The sequence below is a fragment of the Anguilla rostrata genome, chromosome 2, assembly GCF_018555375.3.
Source record: "Anguilla rostrata isolate EN2019 chromosome 2, ASM1855537v3, whole genome shotgun sequence".
Lineage (NCBI taxonomy): Eukaryota > Metazoa > Chordata > Actinopteri > Anguilliformes > Anguillidae > Anguilla > Anguilla rostrata.
Genome location: NC_057934.1, coordinates 59,040,552 through 59,062,906, shown reverse-complemented (window position 1 = coordinate 59,062,906; position 22,355 = coordinate 59,040,552). Strand labels below are relative to the sequence as shown.

At 46.8% G+C, this 22,355-nt stretch overlaps 2 protein-coding genes across 3 annotated transcripts in view; both read right to left on the bottom strand.

The window, feature by feature from the left end:
* Window positions 1-242: 242 nt before the first annotated feature.
* LOC135248654 (atherin-like) lies at window positions 243-14,821 on the bottom strand. Its single transcript, XM_064323477.1, has 7 exons — window positions 13,492-14,821; window positions 11,806-12,187; window positions 6,320-6,450; window positions 6,079-6,139; window positions 5,771-5,876; window positions 4,961-5,075; window positions 243-3,081 (listed from the first exon to the last, which is right to left on the bottom strand). Exons 1-7 carry the CDS (start codon window positions 14,635-14,637, stop codon window positions 2,932-2,934), a joined length of 2,091 nt encoding a protein of 696 aa, XP_064179547.1. The 5' UTR covers window positions 14,638-14,821; the 3' UTR covers window positions 243-2,931.
* A 185-nt stretch (window positions 14,822-15,006) lies between these two features.
* LOC135248655 (cAMP-dependent protein kinase catalytic subunit alpha) overlaps window positions 15,007-22,355 on the bottom strand; it is a 32,680-nt gene continuing 25,331 nt past the window's right edge. For both annotated transcript variants that reach the window (XM_064323479.1, XM_064323478.1), the window contains exons 8-10: window positions 21,677-21,799; window positions 20,355-20,519; window positions 15,007-18,234 (exon numbers count right to left, since the gene is read on the bottom strand). In XM_064323479.1, coding sequence (XP_064179549.1) covers window positions 18,109-18,234; window positions 20,355-20,519; window positions 21,677-21,799 — 414 coding nt within the window. In that variant the 3' untranslated portion in view covers window positions 15,007-18,108. The remainder of the gene's footprint in view (window positions 18,235-20,354; window positions 20,520-21,676; window positions 21,800-22,355) is intronic.

The window sequence follows — 22,355 nt, the reverse complement described above, 5'->3', positions numbered from 1 at the left end:
CACTGCTGCTCATTTTTTTTGGAAATAAATACTTCTCGGGAGGTCTGGAGAGTCGCTAGATCTATGCTATGTTGGCAACAGTGTTGCCTGTGCAGAAATAAGACATACCTTTAAGTTTGCCTAACATGCAAGCAATGAGTATCAAATTTGTTTTCTTTCATATTTTTATTCAAAAGCTCTTTTTATTCCTTTACAAAAAAAAAAAAAACCAAAAAAAAATAAAACAGAATGAAACAGGAAACCAAGCAATAATGGTGTACATTTCTCTTCAAGAAATAATAACAACAACAATAACAATAATTAAAAAAAGGCTGAATAAATTCATATTCCGCACTCAGTTTAATTTGGTGCAGGACACACACAAAGAAACCCTGGGGCAGGCAGCGATATTGCACAGGCCTGCACATTTTCCCACACAGCAAGTCGTCATATTCATATAACAGGTTGTGGAGGGATTCCTCTGAATAAAATAACCGTAAAAAAGAATGCCATAAAAAATGTTTTCACTCATACGCCCTTCAGTCACTAAAGTGCATCTTATCTATTAAAATCCTGAAAACACAGAATTTGGGCAACAATTCACAGACGAACAAAATCTGTATTGAACCATGTGACGACAGCACAATTCTTAATGTTCTCAGCGACTTCTAAAAACTCTTTGCATCTCTTCTGGGGTTTCCAACCTTCCGTAGATAAGCTGCACCTTACAGCACAAGGAAAAAACTCTCAATAACAGGAGGAACTATTTGAATGACATTTTCTTTAGTTTTCTTTTCCTTCTTTAAAAAAAAAAAAAAAAAAACATTACCTACACAAAGAATGACTAATTTTCTGCTGACAAATACGTTCACATTGGATTCCAAACAGCCATCTTGCTCAACACCATCACCAGCTTGAGATGCTGGAGCCAGCTTTACGGAACATGAGCTCTGAGAATCCACACGGACACACTGGACCGGGATGAGCAGAGTGATGGAATATTGCTTGATGGCAACTTTAAAAGCAGGAATGTGGCTTCAGCTTCACGAAGCCGAAGAGATGTGGTCAAACGGGCGCTGGTCCCTCCCCAAATACAAAATACGGGAAACGGGGAGGGAGGGGGGTCATCAACAACAAATATGTTTTGGAGGCAAAGTATTTAAACAAAAACAAGACCTTCAGCTCATCTACTTCCCCCTCCCCACCACCCCTTACAGCCTTGTATAACAAGTCTGTGTGCTGGTGTTGTACACAACATGCCCCCTACAAATTAAACACTGGTCCTCAAACTTTCAACTTCAGGGGAAATTCCGGAGAAAAAGCCAGAGTGTGTATGTGAAATAAATTAATGAGTGAAATTTTGAATTGATTAAAAATAGTACTTTCCAGCCAAGAGTATGTCTGTAAAAACACCAAAATAGTTTTTTAAAAAAAAGAAAAAATAAAAATAAAAAGAATTGCATTGTGGTGTCAATCACATAATACAACCTGACCAAATTTTAGCAGCTAAAAATATTTTTAAAAAGAGACAAGGCTTAGAAGCACACCTGAAGCACCTGTGTTGCCAGACATAAGCATTAAAATGACAAGCCTAAAAATGACAGCCAGGCCAAAAGACTTGAGTAATAATGAGTACTTGGGAGCCATAAAGTTGACCTGAATTTAAGGTAGTCTATTTGTAGCCATGGGCATCACTGAAATGGGAGAATGCAGAGTGTCCCTGCTGGAGGTAACAGAGGGACCCCTGGTGGACAGAGCTGGTACTGCATCCATTACTCATCTTTCATGACCCTCAAAGACATCCAAAAATAAGGTTGCACAAGAAAAGCAACATTCACAATGAGTTTAAAACTAACAAATCAACTTGGCAAATGGACAGATGGATGATTTTAAACAACCATAGCTGGGTGGAGTTTTTTTTCGGTTTGATTTTGTTTTCTTTTGATACGCATTTTAGAACCCCCCTCCCTTCACGTCCATTTACCACAATTTATTATTATTTTCTTTTAAAGTCCTCGGTTTAAAAATTGGGTTGTTCCAGAAAAGAATTTCAGACGAGTTAAGTCATGTTTTTGAGTGTCTCTGCGTCAGTGATGCTGGGCTGGAACAGGGTGGGAGAGAGGACACTTACTGCCATAGCAGAACACACAGGCACATCACCTTCCCACAAGACTGGGGGGTCCTGTTCTCTTAGATGGGCCAAGACAGGCGCTGGAGCTGAGAGACCAAGGTACTGTGTGTGTGTGTGTGTGTGTGTGTGCGAAAGTGCGCTTGTCTGTCACATACACGAGTATATATGTATTTGGTGTACATGTGTGTCTCTATGTACATTTCGTTATTTGCGTCTGTGTACGTGTGAGCGTGTGTGAGTGTGTATGCGTGTGTGAGTGTGTTTGTGTGTGACAGTGTGTGTGTGTGCGGGTATGAGTGCGTATGTGCAGGTGTGTGTGTGTGTGTGTGTGTACAGGTGTGTGTATCTGTAGGTGTGTGTGTGTGTACAGGTGTGTGTATGTGTAGGTATGTGTGTGTGTGTGTGTGTGTGTGTGTAGGTGTGTGTGTGTACAGGTGTGTGTATGTGTATGTGTAGGTGTGTGTGTGTGTAGGTGTGTGTGTGTACAGGTGTGTGTATGTGTGTGTGTGTGTGTGTGTGTGTGTGTGCACAGGTGTGTGTATGTGTAGGTGTGTGTGTGTGTGTAGGTGTAGGTGTGTGTGTGTACAGGTGTTTGTGTGTGTGTTGTGTGGCAGGTGTGTGTGTGTGTGTGTCTGTGTGTGCAGGTGTGTGTGTGTGCAGGTGTGTGTGTGTGTGTGTGTGTATGTGTATGCGTAGGTGTGTGTGTGTGTGTGTATGTGTATGCGTAGGTGTGTGTGTGTGTGCACAGGTATGCTGCTGGTAAACTCCTCCGTATGGCGTGATGAGGAGGCGTGGCTCTTCAGCGCAGTGGGAGCTGTCACTCAGCAGAAAGCCCCGTCGTCCTGGAAGTGGGTCCTCTGCAGCACCTTCACGTGACGCTCGTAGATTTTGAGGGCGGGGCCCAGCCGGATCGAAAGACCAGTCAGCACGTCATTGCGCTGCATCAAGAGCAGGGACTTTCCATCTATTTCCTGTTGGAGACAGGAAGAGGAGGGCTTATAGGACGGAAGGTTTGCATTCTACAGATATTCTACATTTGCACATGAGAGACAGAGACCAGAATGTTCAGTTATTTCATTGTTCATCTGGGGCCAAATGACTACCAAGAAAAAAGGTATATGAAACCAAGCACTAATAACAGTAAATCTGAGCACCCAATGGGATTATTTTTTCAATCTATATTTATTAATAATCTCATATGTCTGAGAACATTTTTAAATACAAGAATGCACAATTTTGAAGTTTCATCCTTCTCTCAGGAACCTATTCATGCAGCTGATAGGTGGAGGTGTGAGTGCAATAGCAATCACACATCAGCATCTTCATGACTATTGCTCTTTAAATGACCAATTCATTATTTTCAAGTAGGCCGCTAGCTTATTTACTGGACAATTCATCACTTATAATCACTATTATGGTCTACAATTAATACAATACAATACAATTATTACCAGAGGGGGTCACACGCCATGAGTGAATTGAAGAGAGAACAACAGACATCCGATATAGCAGCAAGCCAAGTAATCGGGAGACTTCATGTAATGAACAGTGTGGCTAGAGCGTTTAGAATCCCTGACTTGGACCCACGTTGGCTACTAAAAACACCCTTGAAATCTTGGGAGGGCAGTACGTGTATTCGGAGGCTTCCGAGGGCCTCGCGCACCCCTCGGTCGGCAGAACGGCTGGCGTCCGCCGGCTAGCGGTGGCTGCTAGCCACCCTTTCGGCTTTAAAGGCGAGGAACTGCTCAATGTGAAAGCCATCCCCAGAGACGTTTCAACGTTCCACTTACAGCAAACTGTCCACACTGTCAACGCGACAGCGGCAAGAGCACATGGCAAAAACCGGGCAGCCACAACAGTCTCGTACCTGCCGTGTGTGTGTGTGTGTGTGTGTCCGCTACACCACTGCGATCAACAAAAACACAAAAACACAACTTCAGCAACAATCATAATCTAATTTTTTTTATTTTTATTTTTAGAATCCTTCCAATGACACACAATGTCAGGGGAATTATGGTTTTGGTTTCCCTTTAAAAACGCATCATGAAACTATGTGGGTGTACTGCAGGCACCCCTACCCTGGCCACTCATTTACTCTCTTTAATGAGTAGCGCGGGGACGCCACCGTCTCGTGGCCTGTCCTCTAGTAGTGCAAGGGGAACCCAGTTCCCTGAGGGCCATGTGTCAGCTGCTTTCCGCCCTGACATCTGCTCTTCCTTTCTTAACGAGGCAAAATGGCACGACACATAACGTAGTGGGTAGCATTACAGCGCCACCATTAGGCCGCTAGGGGTCACTGCGATAACCTGGGTGGTGAGGGGGCATAGGAACATACCTGCTAAGTTTCAAAGTGCTACGATTTATGGTTTTATCTCATTGCAGGGAATAATAATAATAATAAAAAAACAATATGGTTGCAGTAGCCTTGCTGCTTGGCCCCATAATAATTTTATGATTATATACAAATAATATTCGCTTATTGAAATGATGAAGCACTGTGGCAAGTAACAAATGACACTGCAGAAAAAAATTGAAGGCAGCTTCATTTGTCTGACTCCAATTAGTCAGAAACCACGTACAACAGTGCATTTACAAAAAAAACAGCAGTATTTCTGGAGTACTCAGGAGTAATCTTAAGTTTTGACATTTCACAAAGAACAAAGCCAGTGGACTAATCACGTAACCAAGCAGCAAACTGGTCGAAGCAGAGAAGTGCGCAGGCAGTTCCTATGACACCGAGGGGAAGTGGTTAGAGAGAGAACGTTCGTGCCCCAGCAGAGGCGAGAGAAAACGGAGCGCTGTGCAGCGGTGCTGCGCCCCGGTGGCCGCGGGCGGTAACTGCAGACGGACCTGCGTTCTGAAGGCGGAGGCCTGCTCCGGGAACCCCGCCTCGGTGAAGTAGCTCACCACGTCGGCCACGCTCCACTCCACCGGGTTCTGCCCGTCCCTCTCCGCCTTGACAAAACTGCAGGGGGAGAACGAGAGCCAAGATGAGAGAGAGAGAGAGAGAGGGGGAGAGAGAGAGACAGAGAGAGGGGGAGAGAGAGAGGGGGGGAGAGGGAGAGAGAGAGAGAGAGAGAGAGCACAGAAAGCATGGGGTGGGGTTGGGAGTGTGAAAAAGAGGAAGGAAGAAAGAGGAACATAACCGCAGGGAGTCAGGGGTAGCAGGAGGAGGACACTAGCAGAAATAGGGAGCCAGCCACCCTTGAGCCACCCTGACCACTCAGTGGGCCTCATTCACGAACCACGTGTACGATCACACTCGCTCGTAAACTGTGTGTAAGAACGTTCCAATGTTCCAAGAACATTTTGGCATTCACTTCACCATTTTTTTTTTCCTATCTGTATTTGTTCATGGCTGTTTCCTTATGCTAATCACATGAACTGGATTGCGCATAAAATTTCCAAAGAGTCAGAATTCATCATCTCATACACCTTGGGTAAGGCACAAAAACGAAGGTCTGCACGTGTCATGAATCCAATTTTAGTTTATAGCAAGAATATTTTTTTAAACGCAAGTAAGAATAATTGAAGAACAGTATTGTGAATGAGGCACGATGTGTCTGCCGGATATCACAGCTGTCTGAAAGAAAATAAAAGGTGCGCCCAGTCGCTACGCTACGATTCAAAAAGCAAAGGGAGGAACTTTGGGGCCCTTACACTCCTCCGTTCATCTCTCGTTCCTCCATCCCCCTTGAGTCCTGTGGGGAGGCCGTGGGCGTTAGCAGGCAGGATGCCTCGTCCACCTCCATCTTGTACCCTGAACCTGAGAGAGAGAGAGGGAGAGAGGGAGGGAGGGAGAAAACCACACACCGTTAAAGCACTTACATGAACACACACCAATCAGCATGCACACATGCAAAAGTGGTTACTGTACACCCTGAAATACTGAAAACACACAGACACTGTGTTAACACAACACACACACACACAATATAGCAACGAAGACTGACTGATGCTAAACTTACAGCTTTCAGCAGGAACGGAGGAGGTGAGGTTCCCGCCCTCTCCCACAGCCATCACCTGATTCTGAATCCGTCCAATCGGAAGAGGGAGAAAAGAAAACGGGCCAGAGACAATGGAAAACATGGGGAAGGAAGGAGAGAGAGGGAAATTGCATTTTTAGTTGAGACAAAAGGCACAGAGGGGTGGTGGAATTCTGAAGCAGGGCACTCGGGTGTGCCCGCGGGGTCAGAGGTCAGGGGTCACCTGTGAGTCCGAGACCAGCTGGTCCGGGGTGAGGGCGCTCTCCTCCGCTGTCACCTCCTCAGCTCCTTTCGCTGTCTCTCGCTGAGCGGACGGACAAACGGCTCGCGGCTGCACCCCGACCTCCGGCTCACCTTGAAAGGGCGGGAAAATCCTGCCCTGTCAGCGTGGGCAAATTCAGCCTGGAAAAGACCCTACTGGCTTATGGACAGGTAAACTCACCTGTATGTGACCCTACTGGCTTATGCACAGGTAAACTCACCTGGGTGAGACCCTACTGGCTTATGGACAGGTAAACTCACCTGGGTGAGACCCCACTGGCTTATGGACAGGTAAACTCACCTGTATGTGACCCTACTGGCTTATGTACAGGTAAACTCACCTGGGTGAGACCCTACTGGCTTATGGACAGGTAAACTCACCTGTATGTGACCCTACTGGCTTATGTACAGGTAAACTCACCTGGGTGAGACCCTACTGGCTTATTTACAGGTAAAAACACCTGAGTGAGACCCTACTCGTTTATGGTAGGGCTGGGGGATATATCATATATATATGATAATTATCGAATACAATAACTGTCTTGCTTTTCATCTTTTTTTCTGTAATTATAGCCTACCTGATGTGGAAGCAAAGACGCTACTTTCAAATAGCATGTGAAATGCCTCCGGGCAAAAAAATGTCACCAATGTTATCGATTGGGTGTTGACAAGACAGCCAATCAGCAGCGTGGTCATACAGTTTTGTCCATCAAATGGAATCTGCAAGGCCTTGCTGCTGATTGGCTCTCTTTTCAACACCCCGAAAGACAAGAGTGTTATGCTGTTCCCAAAACCTTTTCATATGCCCTCTGAAAATTGGATGTTTTTGAAAGTTCAAAAGAAAGCCAATATGCAGCATGGTGGTGATGATTGTGTTTACGCAAAAAAAACAAACAAAAAACAAACACACTCGCACGCACACACACTCGCACGCACTTGCACACACACATGCACGCACGCGTAAACAGAGACAGGCGTGCACGCACAGGTATGCACTTACACAAACCACAGCAAAAAGCGACAATTAGGCTTCATCCTTCCCAACAAGCACGGACACACTTGGCCGGCTCTGTTCAATTGTTACCGCGCCGCGTGGATTTTCCTTCGCATACGGACGCTGTTCTCGGCGCGCTGCATTAATCTCAGTTACTCAGAATGGAAATAAATGCGCTCTGGGCTCACAGTGCGGAGCTGGTCACCGGCGGCGTGGCCGGCTCCGCGAGAACAAAGCCAACGCTGCGGGCTAACCTGGTTAGGACCGCTAGCCGCCGCCGCTCCCGCGTCGTTCCGCTCCGCAGCCGCCCTTCGTCTTACTTAAAGCGCAAACCGACACCGAATTTCACCGCCGCTGCAGCGGTCGACACGTCTGATAAATTTCGGCGGCTAGAACGTCGTCTTTTCAGTGAACGGTTGGAAGAGAACAGCGTTCACTGTGGGAACCTCGGAGCTCTCTCAAGAACCAGGTTCACTGTGGGAACCTCGGAGCTCTCTCAAGAACCAGGTTCACTGTGGGAACCTCGGAGCTCTCTCAAGAACCAGGTTCACTGTGGGAACCTCAGAGCTCTCTCAAGAACCAGGTTCAGGGTGACTGGATAGGCCTGGCTAGGTTGACCGCCAAATGTGAGATGAGTCCAAAGTTGGCATATGCTCAATAATCCGATGCTCATTTACTTTTTTATGACAAATTGTGATATTTGTGTAGGTGGGGCTCAAATTTGAGACCATTTTGAGCAAATTGAACGACTAACCTATAAATAAAGTCTGCCTAAACTTAGTTCAACCAAACAGATTGAAAGAAAGACTTCTTACAAGCTTTCTTTTCCAGATACTCTAGGGACCAGGGATACTCAAATATGGCCCCTGGGGCCACATGTACTGCAGGTATTCGTTTCTACACCCAAAAGTTAATTTATTTATCAATGCCACTGATTGGCCAGAGATTGAACTCACCTGGTGTCCCAGGTTTAAAGTTTAGTCCTGATTAGAGGGGAGGAATTGAAACCAGCACCACTACTAGCCTCCAGGGCCAGATGTGAGCATTCCTGCTCGAGACCATTGGAACCGAGATGGCAAGCTCATACCCTAGAAGGCCACAGTTGCTGCAGGTTTTTGTGGTTTCCTTTCAAATCAGCAACCAATTTAGGCCTTGGAAACAATGTGTGTTCACTCCTTTGCCAATCGATGACTTAAGTGAAACACTTGAAAAAAACACCAGAGACCAGCAGACCACGCCCCCCAGGACTGCAGTCTGACACCCCTACTTGAGAGGGAGAGAGAGAGAGAAAGAGAGAGAGAGAGAACTCCTAGAGATGACTCAGAAGCAAATGGGGCAATGGAAGAAAGGGGACGAGCTATGGCACAAATTACTTCTTTATCGCCATGACAATCTCTCAGGGGTTCTAACATGCTGACTGGCGTAGGACAGAAAGACACCGCTAAGCCACTCTGCATCATGTACAATCTACGAAACATTCTAACTGAGCGCGCTCGGCCCAACTGTCGATCTTAAAATCATGACACGGTGCCTTGAAGAGCGCCCCTGCTTCTAAACCCTGCTAACTGCTGTGTAAGCAGCTGCCCCATCACCGGACGTTCAGGGTCATTTCTGCGGCTGTGTGGAACTTTGCGTCTCACGTTAGGTCCCCCGTCTAAAAGACATTCTGACCTCGACGGCGGCATTTCTGGATAAAGAAAGGGTAGGTGAAGTGGGCGTTACACATGCGCAGCGGCTGAGGCAAGCTTGTGGAAAAGCGCCCTGTAAAATGCAATCCGTTAAGACTGCTGCATTCGCGATCATGCCGTGCAGGAAACCCGAAAAGGCTGCAGCCAACACGCGTTCTGTCACTGACTGATCAATCAACAAATCGCACGACGTAACTACGGACAGAAAATTCTTTTCGCTGGCTAAAGTCTGTCAGTGTCTAGCCATTGAGGTGAGGTGGGATGGTTGTAAAACCTCCCTCACTTGCCACTTCCTTCCGCAGCTCCAACCCAGAATGGTCACGGTCCGATTGGCCTACCTTCCTTCCCAAATCGGACGGCCTGCTAGTCTGACCTGTAAGGACCTCTCCAGAGAAGCTTCCAGGCCCACCTCCCTACAAAGCCTTGCACCATCTTACAGCCTTGGGCCTAGTTCATTAATCAGCTAGTTTGTGCGTTTTCCACAGGTTGAATAGCCTGCTAGAATGATTCTGCGTCCAATGGGAACCAGCAGAAAACGGACTGGCGATTTAGCAATGTTAGTCTGCAAAAGACTCCTAAAAAATTAAGCATAAAAATGCAATTATGTGCCTTCCCTCCCTCATCTGGGTGAACAAGCTGCCAGGTTCTGTCAGGTAAAGTGCACTACTGCAGTTTGGGAGGCAGGGGAGGCCCCATCTGGAGGTTAAAAGATTAGTACTTCTTTATTAACTGCTCCACACTGTGATTCCCATGAAATAGAAGACACTGAAGACAGGGATTGCACTAACACACACATGTTCTGCTCAGATACACACTACCAACTGCAGTAACATGCTAGTGCAAATTACATACTGTGGTAACACACAAGTGCACATTACCTACTGCAGCAACATGCTAGTGCACATTACATACTGTGGTAACACACAAGTGCACATTACCTACTGCAGTAACATGCTAGTGCACATTACCTACTGCAGTAACACACAAGTGCACAATACCTACTGCAGTAACACGCTAGTGCACATTACCTACTGCAGTAACATGCTAGTGCACATTACCTACTGCAGTAACAGGCTAGTGCACATTACCTACTGCAGTAACACACAAGTGCACATTACCAACTGCAGTAACATGCTAGTGCACTACTACTGCGTAACACGTGCACATTACCTACTGCAGTAACACACAAGTGCACATTACCTACTGCAGTAACAGCTAGTGCACATTACCTACTGCAGTAACACACAAGTGCACATTACCATACTGCAGTAACATGCTAGTGCACATTACCTACTGCAGTAACATGCTAGTGCACATTACCTACTGCAGTAACACACAAGTGCACATTACCTACTGCAGTAACACACAAGTGCACATTACATACTGCAGTAACATGCTAGTGCACATTACCTACTGCAGTAACATGCTAGTGCACATTACATACTGCAGTAACATGCTAGTGCACATTACCTACTGCAGTAACATGCTAGTGCACATTACATACTGCAGTAACATGCTAGTGCACATTACAAACTGCAGTAACATGTTAGAGCACATTACCTACTGCAGTAACATGTTAGTACACATGAACAACTGCAGAAAAACATGCAAGTGCATATTACCTAAAGCAGAAAAACACGCAAGTGCACATTACCAACCACATTACGTGTTGCTCTTAACCAGAGTACCTCACAATGCAGGAAAAACTAGTGCGTTCACCTGATGTCTACATGCAATTGTGTCAGACCTGGCTGACAGCACTCCCAAACCAGTGAGTGAATATGTGGTGAGTGAAGCACCAGGTCAAGTGAACTATGCTAGCCAGAAACCAAAGCACACATTTTACATACACAACAGAATATATCCAAAACAAGCGCTATGACACAAAAAAAAAACACAAACAACATAACCGTAAAAATAAAAACTAAATTAGTATAAAAGGAGGAAGTGCTATGGGGTGGGGATGGGAGAGGACCAAGATGCAATCTGAAGAGGTGGGTCTTCAGTCTGTCAGAAGATAGGACAACGATTCTGCCATCCTGACCACTTTGGGGAGTCTGTTCCATCACCATGCGGCCAGTACAGACAGCCATTTTGACTAGGGGTTGAATGGAGAGAATGGGGAGATCTGGCCAGGGCGAAGGGTTTGATGATGGACAGGAGGTATAATGGAGGTGTTCCATTCGCTGCCCTGTAGGCTAGCACCACGGTTTCAATCACTATCCAATGTACACGGTACAAATACACACACGCTATACCTAACCTACTGACAGACAGACAGGCACACACACACACACAGTTTGTGTACATCTAACCTGTAGAGTCACACACAGTGTAACTAATCTGCAGAGAGACACACACAAACACAGCATATCTAACCTGTAGACAGTGTTCGTGTCCATCTAACCTGTAAACAGACACGCGCACACACACACGCACATGCACACACCCCCCCACACACACACACATAAGCGTGCACACACATGCCCCTCCACCTACACACACAAGCATGCACACACAACGCGTGCAAACACACACACACACACCCACACATGCGTGCGCAGATGAGCACACACACACAACGCCTGCAAACACACACACATACGCACGCATACACACGCACGCACGCGCACACACACTCGCACACACACACACACACTCACACACGCATGCACGCACACGCACACACACTCGCACACACACACACTCACACACTCGCACACACACACACGCATGCGCACGCACGCACGCGCACACACACAGTACCTGTGTCTCCCTGCAGCTCGGTCTGCATATCCTCGAAGCAGCCGGAGGGACACATGCGATCGGAGGAGGAGATTGGATGGAGGTTCCCCAGGGCACTGCAGGGAAGGTCTGTGATGTCAGCGCTGACGCTGGAGCCCAGGAGGGGTGTGGCCTGTGGCTGATCCATGGAGATGGGGTCGGGGTCAGGGCAGGAGAGGGTCTGAGATGAGTTGCCCCTGGCAACGCCCTGCACTCCTGCCTCCCTCTTTGGGACAAGACACTCAGCGGCCCCCTTGTCCGGAGTGCCAGGTGAGCCTGGGGTGCCGACACTCCCATCTCGAGTCTTTGCCACCCTCTCTTCTGTAACACATTCCGTTTCCGTGGCTACCTTTTTCACCTCAACCTGAAGGAGGGAAAAGGGTTCAAGGGCACAATCTTGCAAATATCAGATTCCTCCATTACTTCACCATTGTGTTTTTGTGCTAAAAAGCTCATAAAAATCCAGCCATTTTGGGCACACAGAAATGACCCAGACGAGAGAGCGAGAGAAACTTCCGTTTTTCCGCTCTAATAAAAAACGGTTTTCCACCGCCCGTACACCGTTGTCCCCGGAGACCGTACTAAACGCGACGTAACCAGCTCGAAATATTCAACATGTGACGTGGTGCGCTTTAAACTTTAAAAAAGATCCACTGGTTCGTCAAAATGCAGCAATGGGAGTGATTTTCTCTGATGTAACACGATATTCAACTGTGTAACAGGCGTCTGTTTTGGCACTGTTATAATTCCGTCCTCATTGATCAATGTGATTCGTGTCAAATTAGTTAGCATGATTTCGTGACAGTGGAAAAACGTTCTCTCAATAGCTCACGACAGCCCGCCGAAAAAGAATGTATTTCTCCTATCAAAACCAATTAAACACGTATCGAGGCATAAAGATTGGAGATTGAGTCGCACAGAATTAAGAAGCTTAGCGAAAATCTGGGGCTAGGTTTGCTTCGGCGCAGGCTGAATTTCCGCCATCGCGCTGCTTTTACCTCGCATGACCGAAGTGCCGCACAGAGCGTCGGCTCGAATGGGCAACTGCGCTGTTCATAACCGACACACGCACTTCATTCCACTTCTGAGCGCGTCTGCCTTCCAGACAGTGCGTGCACGCACATTCGGCAGAACTTTTCACTAAATCAACAACGTCAACTCGACGACCGTTAAAAAATACAGAAAGAAATTGCGATAGCTGTTTATGCTTCGCAGCAGAGAGTGCGTGCGTGTGTAAAACAAAAAGCGGGGCGGACACGAGCAAGCCGCTGCTGAACAAGAAGCTAAACCCGCACCTTTGTACTCCGACGCTGTGCTGTCGCGCTAGGGGAGAAGAGGCAGACATTTGCATATTTAAACATAAGACAATGACAAACAACGTGTAAACTGACCTGCGCTGCTTAATAAATGCAGATAATACAAACAGAGACACATTCCAACGACAGAAGTACACATTTAAATCGTGGTAAATGTGGGTCAGGCAAAAAAAAAAATGCTCTCAAAAATAGTTTGCATGTGATTTCGCTTCGTTAGAGAAAAAAAAGAACTGCTTCCAATGGTGCCTTTCGGCTCTTGTATTTTTGAAAATACATTTTTAAACTAGACAGTGTAACACCGTGCGGTGTTCAGGACGTGTTGTAAATGTTAAGTAAGCATAGGGCTTGCTACCTTTTTCGCCATGTGTCTATCCTGCAGTGCGCTCTTTAGTAGTCGCGCGGACGGTTTCGCCGCTCCCACTCCCCGAACAGGGAGAGTGATGTTCCCAAACCTGGTCCTTCGTAGCCGACCCCTCGCCACCTCTCTTTCGAGCACCACTTTGACTTTGCTGCGGGTGAGCTTCTCTTGCGATAGGCGCTCCTGTGAGCTCAGGAAACCTAGTATCTCCTTCAAGCCTAATGGCGTGGGGCCCCGGGCTGCGGCGGCTCCCCGACTCTTCTCGACCAGGCTTCGAACAGAAGCCACCAGCTGGTCGCCCAGATCCGGACTCGCGGGGTCAGACCCGCCGCGACTCCCTGCCTTCGCCCCGACACCGAGTTTGTGTTTGAGCGACGCTTGCTGCTTGTGTCCGGGAGGGTGGCTGTTGCTGGCACTAGCGCTCGTGCAAGTTTTCTTTTCCTTGTCATTACTACCCTCGTGCCCGGATAAGCCCGCTTCCACTCCTCGAGACCCCCTGGTCTTACTGGGAGTACCAGTTTCTGTATCATCGCTGGTTATTGTATCTCGACCGGTCAAAACACTCTTGCTCTCCGTCTGCGGCAGTTTCTTGTCTTTCTGTGCACTTGCTTTCACGCCGCCGCTCCCGGCTGAACAACGAGCTTGACTCTTGCAAACCGCTGCGCCACAGCTGAGACAGTTTCCGCTAGCCGGGACCAGAACCGCTTCGGTTTTCTCGGCGGCGATGGTCGTTGTTTTAGGCTTGGGGTCACTGTAGTGTTTTGTCTCAATCAGACCCGAGTCTTTGCCCCCGGTCTCCTTCGTCTCCGTGGGACTGTGCGCACTGTCGCTGTTCTTGGATTTGGCGTATTTGGTTTGTTCCCCCACAGCTCCGCCACTGCCGGTCGTCTGTTCAGTCTTTTTTCGGCTCTTTCTCTGCACCTTTGCCGCGTTTCGATAGGAGATTGAGCCTTTGTAGCTAACTTTCAACACTGTTTGCTCTTGGATCAGTTTTTCCAGTTCCGAACGGGTTCGATCTGGGTCTGACCCGTGCCGTCTCCGGACCATTCGACAAATTCTTTCAAGGTCTGGTCTGGCTTTTCTCGATCGCAGTGAGTCGATGGTCTCCAAAATCCAGTCACGGTACCTCGGTTCAGACATGCTGATGGGTGGGTTCGGTCGGGTTTGGCCGAGTGCCTCAGTCTTGTCGTCTCTGAAGTGACGCTACTGCTCCGATCCGGTCCGAGCCCGGCTGGGAATGAAGCGGAAGCCTTGCTGTACGCCTGCGTTGCTCACATTGTGCGCTTAAGGTGGACTGTACGAGATAGAACGCACCGCTACAATCCTAGAACAGGAGGCGGGACAATTTAAGGTGGAATTCAGATGTTACTAACTTTGCGCACAATTCTGTCTTGTTGCAACCCTATTGGTTAGCAACTTGATTATGTTTAATTCCACAACAGTGATATTTCATCGTCACTACATGTAAAGCACGGAGTTCGTAAAACTAAAAAGGAAATATCAAAACAGTTTGAATTTTAAACAAGTAAAACTTTATTGGAATGATACTTATGTTGCAAAATATTACACTTTTTGTATTTTCTTTTTAACACTCGTTGTGTCCTAAAGGTCAGCGCCCAATAATAAGGAAAAGGGTAAAACAAGTTAAGACTGTCAAAGGCAGAGATGTACAATATAATTTCCCCAAAAGGTAAGAAACTACACCACCACTGCACCAGCATGGGAGGAAACAGATTCATGTTATTGAAAATACAGTTAGAAAATATGAAAAAGTAAAATAACAAATGAAATCATTCCTGATTCTTTTAGAAAGTAAAATGGTACTTTATAAGGGGGATATAGGGGAACCGGGGTGATTATCCCACAGAGAAGATTGTGATCAAGCAATGAACAACTGGGCAAAATGAGACACGGGGTCTTACGAGAACAAATTGAAAATAAATTATTATTTTTGATAATGATCTGTATCAGTACAGAATGGCGAAAGAGTACATTTGTTTGGCTCTTCTGACTTGAAAAGCTAGCTTGCCTCTCCACCCCAAGCAGGAATTTGAGTCTCCTCTCTTAGATTAATCGAAGGGGCTTTTCCACACACCCCACACGAAGACCAAAAAAAAAAAAAAATTTATTTTTATTTTAAAAAGGCAAAAGAGTTTACCTCTAAATCTCAATCCAGCAGTACAATCATTTAGGTGACACATGGTAAAGAGGGACCAGGATGCTATACGTTACAGTTGGCCCGAGAGGCGGACAGTTAAAATAGTTACCACACTAAATAGCAACAAAATAATCCTACAGCATCTAGACCACACGTTCCGGCGATGGTCTTCCCCCTCAGCATCGTCACCCCGAGCACAAATATTTAGTCTGAAACAAGATGGCGCACACGCTCCAAAACGAGGAGGTATCAGCCTTGTTGATGAATAGTGTAAATGGCCCACTTGCATAGGTTCAGGTTGTGTTGTAAAGATATGGCACTGGTTTGAAGTGTGCCCTATTAGGAGGATGTTCTGGCCTGAGTCTTCCCATTGAACCCAGATAAACGGCAATTCACAACTGCGGTGTTTGGGGTGGGATGTTGGGGGGTAGAGTTGGAATCATTCAGTCAAAGGTCTGCTTAGCTCTTGTCTGAATAACGCTGCATTCATGACCATATTCGTCAAAAAAAAAAAAAATATATATATATATATATATATTAAATGAGTTCTCTCAACATTAGTTCATAATTTATCTTCCAACAACAAACTCTGAAATGTTACCCAGTTCACGACACTGACCAAGGTGGATTTCAGACTCAATTGCAGCTAAATATTCAACACAGTATCTAATTAATCTTGGATACCTCCGGGTATTGTCTTTGAAAGATCCACTTTTAACCTGTCTCCAGGTTTACTTATCAACATCCAGTTTAAAAACAAAAACAAAACATACAACAACTGAAAGTAAAACTACACTCAAGCTTACATGACAAAAACAATGGTATTAGTGCTTGGTTAAATAAATTAATCACACAAAAAAAAAAACTCTTCAGTGGTATACAGAGCATTGCATCATGGGTAACTGAGAAGCAGCAGGGACCAGAAAGCCCCCCAGAACAACAGAAACAAAACAAAAATTCTTTATTGAAAATCCTTGGTTATTCAAATAAGCTAGTCACCCCCAACCTTCAAATCCATTTTGACTGGTATATCATTGAAGTTACCATTATAAATGTCAGTAAGAGACACTGTTCAAAAGTTGGCTTGGTGGGGAAAGGTTGTGTGAGGACAAGTAGAAGAGGTTTTTTTTTTTTACTGAATTATTCTTTATCATTATTCGTCTCCATTGCTGGAAAAGTATGGTCAACCCAAGTGGAAAATTTTTGATTGTGAATAATTTTGGCCAATTGTGAACCTTGAAAGGCTGGCCCAATTGAGTGTGCTCAGCTATAGATCCATAAACTCGCTCAACATCCCTCCGTGCTCCCCGACCCCACCCCCACCAAAGTTAATCCAATTATGCTTCATCCTTTCTTCCTCACTGAGATTCCCAATAGCATTTTTACAATAAAATTTCAAATGGGGAAAAAAAAAAAAAAACATTCTGACATTCTCAATTTCACGATACTGGAAATCTGAGTATAGTGAATTTTGAAAACGCTAAGTGTAAGGGTGTAAAAAGGGAAAAACCCCAGACTTTTCAGGTAGAAAAAAAAAGCAGGTGAACTCAGATGTCACACCCAGGGGACAGAATTTCAGTGCTGAATTTCAAAGTGTTACTCTTTTATAAAGGCTTAATATTTTCCTCACACAATTTAAAAGCACTGACATCAGTCCACCTTACTCGTATCGTCACCATCTTCAGATTGTCTGGTGCGGACATTTCCTTATCTGGCCCACTATATTTCTCCCTTTAAACTCACAGCTGAGATTATAGGATAGACAATGGCGTGACTTACAGATGCTATCTGTACACATATCTTTTTAAGACGACTTGCGATGAAAGCTAACCGATATATCTGTGAGCTGGAAGTGAGACAATGGATGAACATGTCACCGCCAACCCCCCCAGCCCCCCCCCCTTTCAAAAATTAAATTAAGTAGTATATGCAAGGTGGTGGGGGGGGGGGTGATCAGTACGGCTGGAAGAAAACATGGTGGGGGCAGGGGGCAAAAAATTTGCCATGTATAAGAACAACATAAAAATCTTTTATCCCTGGAAAGCAAGCCTTCAGTCTCTTTCATTTGATTAAGACTCAACAACTCGGCAATTTGTGTTGCGGACAAAGAGAACCTGAACTCCCAACCAGCATGATGTCATCATTCTGCGTCACATCACGGCATAGGAAACATGTGAGTTTGTACCCATGTTGTTCGCTAGTTGAGGACATTTCACTCAGGAGATAAAGGAATGAGAAAAATAAATTAGAGAGAAAAACAAAAAAAAAACACTGAAAAGGCAATACTGCTGCCACCCCCCGCCCCCTTCCCCTCAGTCTGTCTCAGGCTGGTGGTTCTGTTATCAGATAGGAAAGAGTGCCTCAGCTTCACCCCCACACCCCCTCCACATCATCTCTCTCTCCCTCCTCCTGTCCGTCCGTCTCGCCCACCCCCAGCAGCTCCGCGGGTGGGTCTAGAACTCGGCAAACTCCTTTCCGCACTTTTCCGTGAAGGAGACCCGGATTTCCTCTTCCTCGTAGTCGTCAAAATTGCTGGTGTCCCCCGGGCCTTTGCACTTGGGGATGAAGGGGGCCTCCACCTAGGAACCAGACACACGCACACACACACATGCACACACACATACATGGAAGACAGTTTCAGTAGAGGATTACTATCATTTACCCAGAAGAGAATATCATTTATGCAGTCCCCTTACACATGTAAATTTATAAATTTTCCATTTAGCAGCTCCAGAGTGACTGAAACAGATAAACCCCCCACCCCCAAGATCCCTTTATAAAGCTTGACATTTCACAGAAGCAGTTCAGGTTCAGGCACAACGGCTGTGCCCCAGCTTGGAATCGAACCCAGAGCCTTCGCATTACAGCCCCAGCAACACAGGCTGATGTTATCACACAGCATCTTACGCATTCTCTGCGTGGCAGAGTGAGTAAGCACTCCCTCTGTCCTGGGCACTAAGGCCAGGTCCAGCCTGACATCATTCAGGATCACAGGATGCACACACACACACACACACACATGCATACACATACACACACACACACGCACACACGCGCACACACGCGCACGCGCACACACACACAGACGCACGGACACACACACGTGCACACGCACACACGCGCACGCGCACACACACACAGACGCACGGACACACACACGTGCACGCACAAATGCATACACACACGCACACTACATTTAGAAACCATGTGACCACAGCCTGAAAACGTCCTCATCACATCAAGGCAGAGAGCATCAGAGCCCAGCGATCTGGCGCCGCCGCCTCTGGGTGGTGAATAACGGGCACATGTGCCAAGCTCGTAGCAGCTCCCTGCCAGCTGAGGAGCGGGGCTGTGATTTCAGCGCACGGGGGGTTTTTCGGTTAAACGCCCTCGGGCACGAGCCCTCGGGCAGGGGCGCGGGCCGTTAGCGATACGTCGCCCGGGGGTGGGGGGGTGGGGGGAGGGGGGGTAGAGGGGAATCACGGCGGCGTGCGCGATGACAGGGCGCGTTCGCAGCGCACCCGGCCCGGCGCCCGGCGCATCGCGGCTGCATCGGGAGGCGGACCCCGAGGAACCATTCTCAAACGAACCAAGACGACTGGCAGCCATTACCACAGTCCACGCGCTGGCAGCACTTCCCGTTTGGAAATCTTTTTGAGCAGGACATAAACACCTTTATTTTGGCATTGCCCACAGGTTTCGCAGTACAGTTTACATATTTATTAAATATTTATTTTTTTATTTTAAAAAAACAAAAAACTTTTTTATCTAAATAAAAATCTGGCGTCAATTTGGGCCTGCATATGTCAAATTCCCACCCTAATTTGGAATGTACGATCTACAGCCGCAGTTGGGTTCATGAGCGGGAACGTCGCCGCCAGCTCAGGAGAAAGCAGGCATCCCCGTTTCTCCTTTGAAATGCGTGGCGTGGCCAGCCACTTCTTTTCACACCGCAGACCACAGCTAAGCTCTCACAGAGCAGAGTCGGAGGAAGACCTTACATATGAGGCTTTCATATGACTTGCAGTCCACAGGCCCAATCGACCGGCAGAGGGGTGGCTAGAGTGATGAAACTCGGAGACCTAACCGACCGCGCCATTTCATACCCTCGGCGACGCAAGCACCAACTGCGTACCGCTCTCACCGGCACAAACACGGCGCGGTGCCTTAACCGAAAATGTACAAATATTAAATATATAACGGCTAGAATATTTGAAAATATAAAATACTTTAATGGCAGACGCTCTTACCAAGATCAATATACACTGCTTATGTGCTTTTTTCATCCACTCCGTTTATACCGCTGGATATTTACTGAAGCACGTCAGGTGTTGAGCGCCTTGCTCATGGGTACAACGGCAGCACCCCACCTGGGTATCGAACCTACAGCCCCAGGAGCGGCACACCCAATGGCCTAACCATTAGGCTCCATAATAACTGCTGACAAACCGGTTCATATGGTCAAAATCAGCAGAGGCTGGCAAAGCGTGATGGCTGAGCGCTGTCTAATCTGCAGGCTTAGTGCTGTTAGCTGGTAGCTCTGTCTCCTAATTATCTGCTCAAAGGTGTTGAATGTTGGGCCAGTGAAGGTGACAACTGCACTGTGAACGGGAGAGAAGAGTCTGCGCTCTAAAAAAAACATGGAAGTTTTTATTTGCTCTCTTCTTGTCTGCCTCGGCCTGCTCCTCTCCACTCTCACCTTCCTCTGGTAGATGGCGATCCAGTCCGTGGTGGCGAACCACTTGTGACCCTTGATGTCATTGACGCCGTTCTTCAGGTTGCCGAATCGCTTGGTCAGGTCCACCTGCAGCAGGTTCCTCAGGAGGTCCTTCAGGTCCGAGCTGAAGTGGGAGGGGAATCGCACCTGCGGAGGGCAGGGTTATAGGGCGTGGAAGGGGAAGGGGTGTGGACGGGGAATATGGGGGATGTGACAGGAAAGAAGAACAGAAAAGGGGGAGAACAGAAAATACAGATCTGTGTCATAGGTCACTCATTAAACCTAAGACGCACACATGCATGCACCAAGACAAATGTACACGTACTCACATGCACAACATAAGCGACATTCGTACAGCTTACACACACACGCACGCACACAAGACGACACACATGAACACACACACACACCAGGACCGTGCGTCTCACAGGCAAGCAGCATGTGATGATCATTGACCTATGAAGGGCTACAGGATTTAATGTGGAGGCCGCCGCCTCCCCCGCCTCCCTTCTAACACAGACACTTCCTGTAGCTCATTTCTCCTTTCCTTCGGTTTATGGCTGCTAATCGCACACCTGGCTGCCACTGACCATCTGACCAAACTGGACAGCCAGCGGATACATCTGAATGAGGTTGTGTTACATTACATCTCCATTTACGACATTTACTTATGCATAGTGACTCACAGATTACAGTCTTTAAATAAAATCCACTCACACAGGATATTTAATGAAGCAATAACGGTTAAGCACCTTTGCTCAAGGGTATAGTGGCTATGCCCCACCTGGGAATCGAGCCTGCAACCTCAAAGTTACAAACCCGGTTCCCGACCCATTCTGGTACGCCGCCGCTCCACAGAGACAAAGGCACATCTGTCTACGCTGATGACGAGCGAGCAATGTGAACTTGAGGGCATACAACAGAGCTCTGCGCAGACACATTTCCAAGAAGCACGTGTGCTCCGCAGCTGAAATATTTAGGAGTACGCTACTGCACACCAATTAGAAGATGAGCTCCTAATTTATAATGAAAAAATGTTTTTGTTTCTCCATTAATTATTTTCCTGCTAGCACAAATCTTAATGGATGAGCAGAGCAGTGCCCCGATACAATCTCAAGTCAGGTGGAATGAACAGCTCATCCTCACTGGAGGGGCCTTGTGATGGTGGGAGGAGCTTCATAGGCCCCATAGTGGGCGGAGTCTTTGGAAATCTGGGATACTGCCTTGCATGTGAACGCTGTATCAGTGGGAGCTCAGGTCAGGGCGGGGGGGTGCTGGGGTCAGGGCGGGCGGGGGTTACCAACCTTCCCCGAAACTATCTTCTCGTAGATCTGGATGGGCTGGTCAGCAAAGAAAGGTGGGTACCCCGCTGCCATCTCGTAAATCAGTACCCCCAAAGCCCACCAGTCCACCGCCTTATTATAACCCTGAAAAAACATTATATAAAATAGGGAGAGATAGAAATGGAGAGTGGGAGGTAATTACACATTAAGTAGTAGATATGTTTCATTAATTTAACAACAGCGCAGTTAAGCTCCAGCATATTAAGTGTTATTTATATATTCATCTGCATAATACTCTCTCATCCTTCCTCTCTCTCTCATATATATATATATATATATATATATATATATATATATATATATCTACCGACCAGGTATTCCAGGTGTATTTACAGTATCAAGCAAGTTCTCCAGGTATATTTACAGGTGTGAGCAGGTCTAACAGGTATATTTACAGGAGTGAGCAGGCCTAACAGGTATATTTACAGGAGTGAGCAGGTCTAACAGGTATATTTACAGGTGTGAGGGGTTCTAATAGGTGTATTCACAGGTGTGAGCAGGTCTAATAGGTGTATTTACAGGTGTGAGCAGGTCTAACAGGTATATTTACATGTGTGAGCAGGTCTAACAGGTATATTTACAGGTGTGAACAGGTCTAATAGGTGTATTTACAGGAGTGAGCAGGCTTAACAGGTATATT

Bases quoted from the DNA above. Each gene is read 5' to 3' on its own strand.
- LOC135248654 (XM_064323477.1), bottom strand. From the start codon at position 14,637: ATGTCTGAACCGAGGTACCGTGACTGGATTTTGGAGACCATCGACTCA. The intron at 6,451-11,805 runs GTACTGTGTGTG...CGCCCTTTCAAG, and splicing joins CGAGCTGCAGGGAGACACAG to GTGAGCCGGAGGTCGGGGTG. The intron at 6,140-6,319 runs GTGACCCCTGAC...GGACGGATTCAG, and splicing joins AGCTGGTCTCGGACTCACAG to AATCAGGTGATGGCTGTGGG.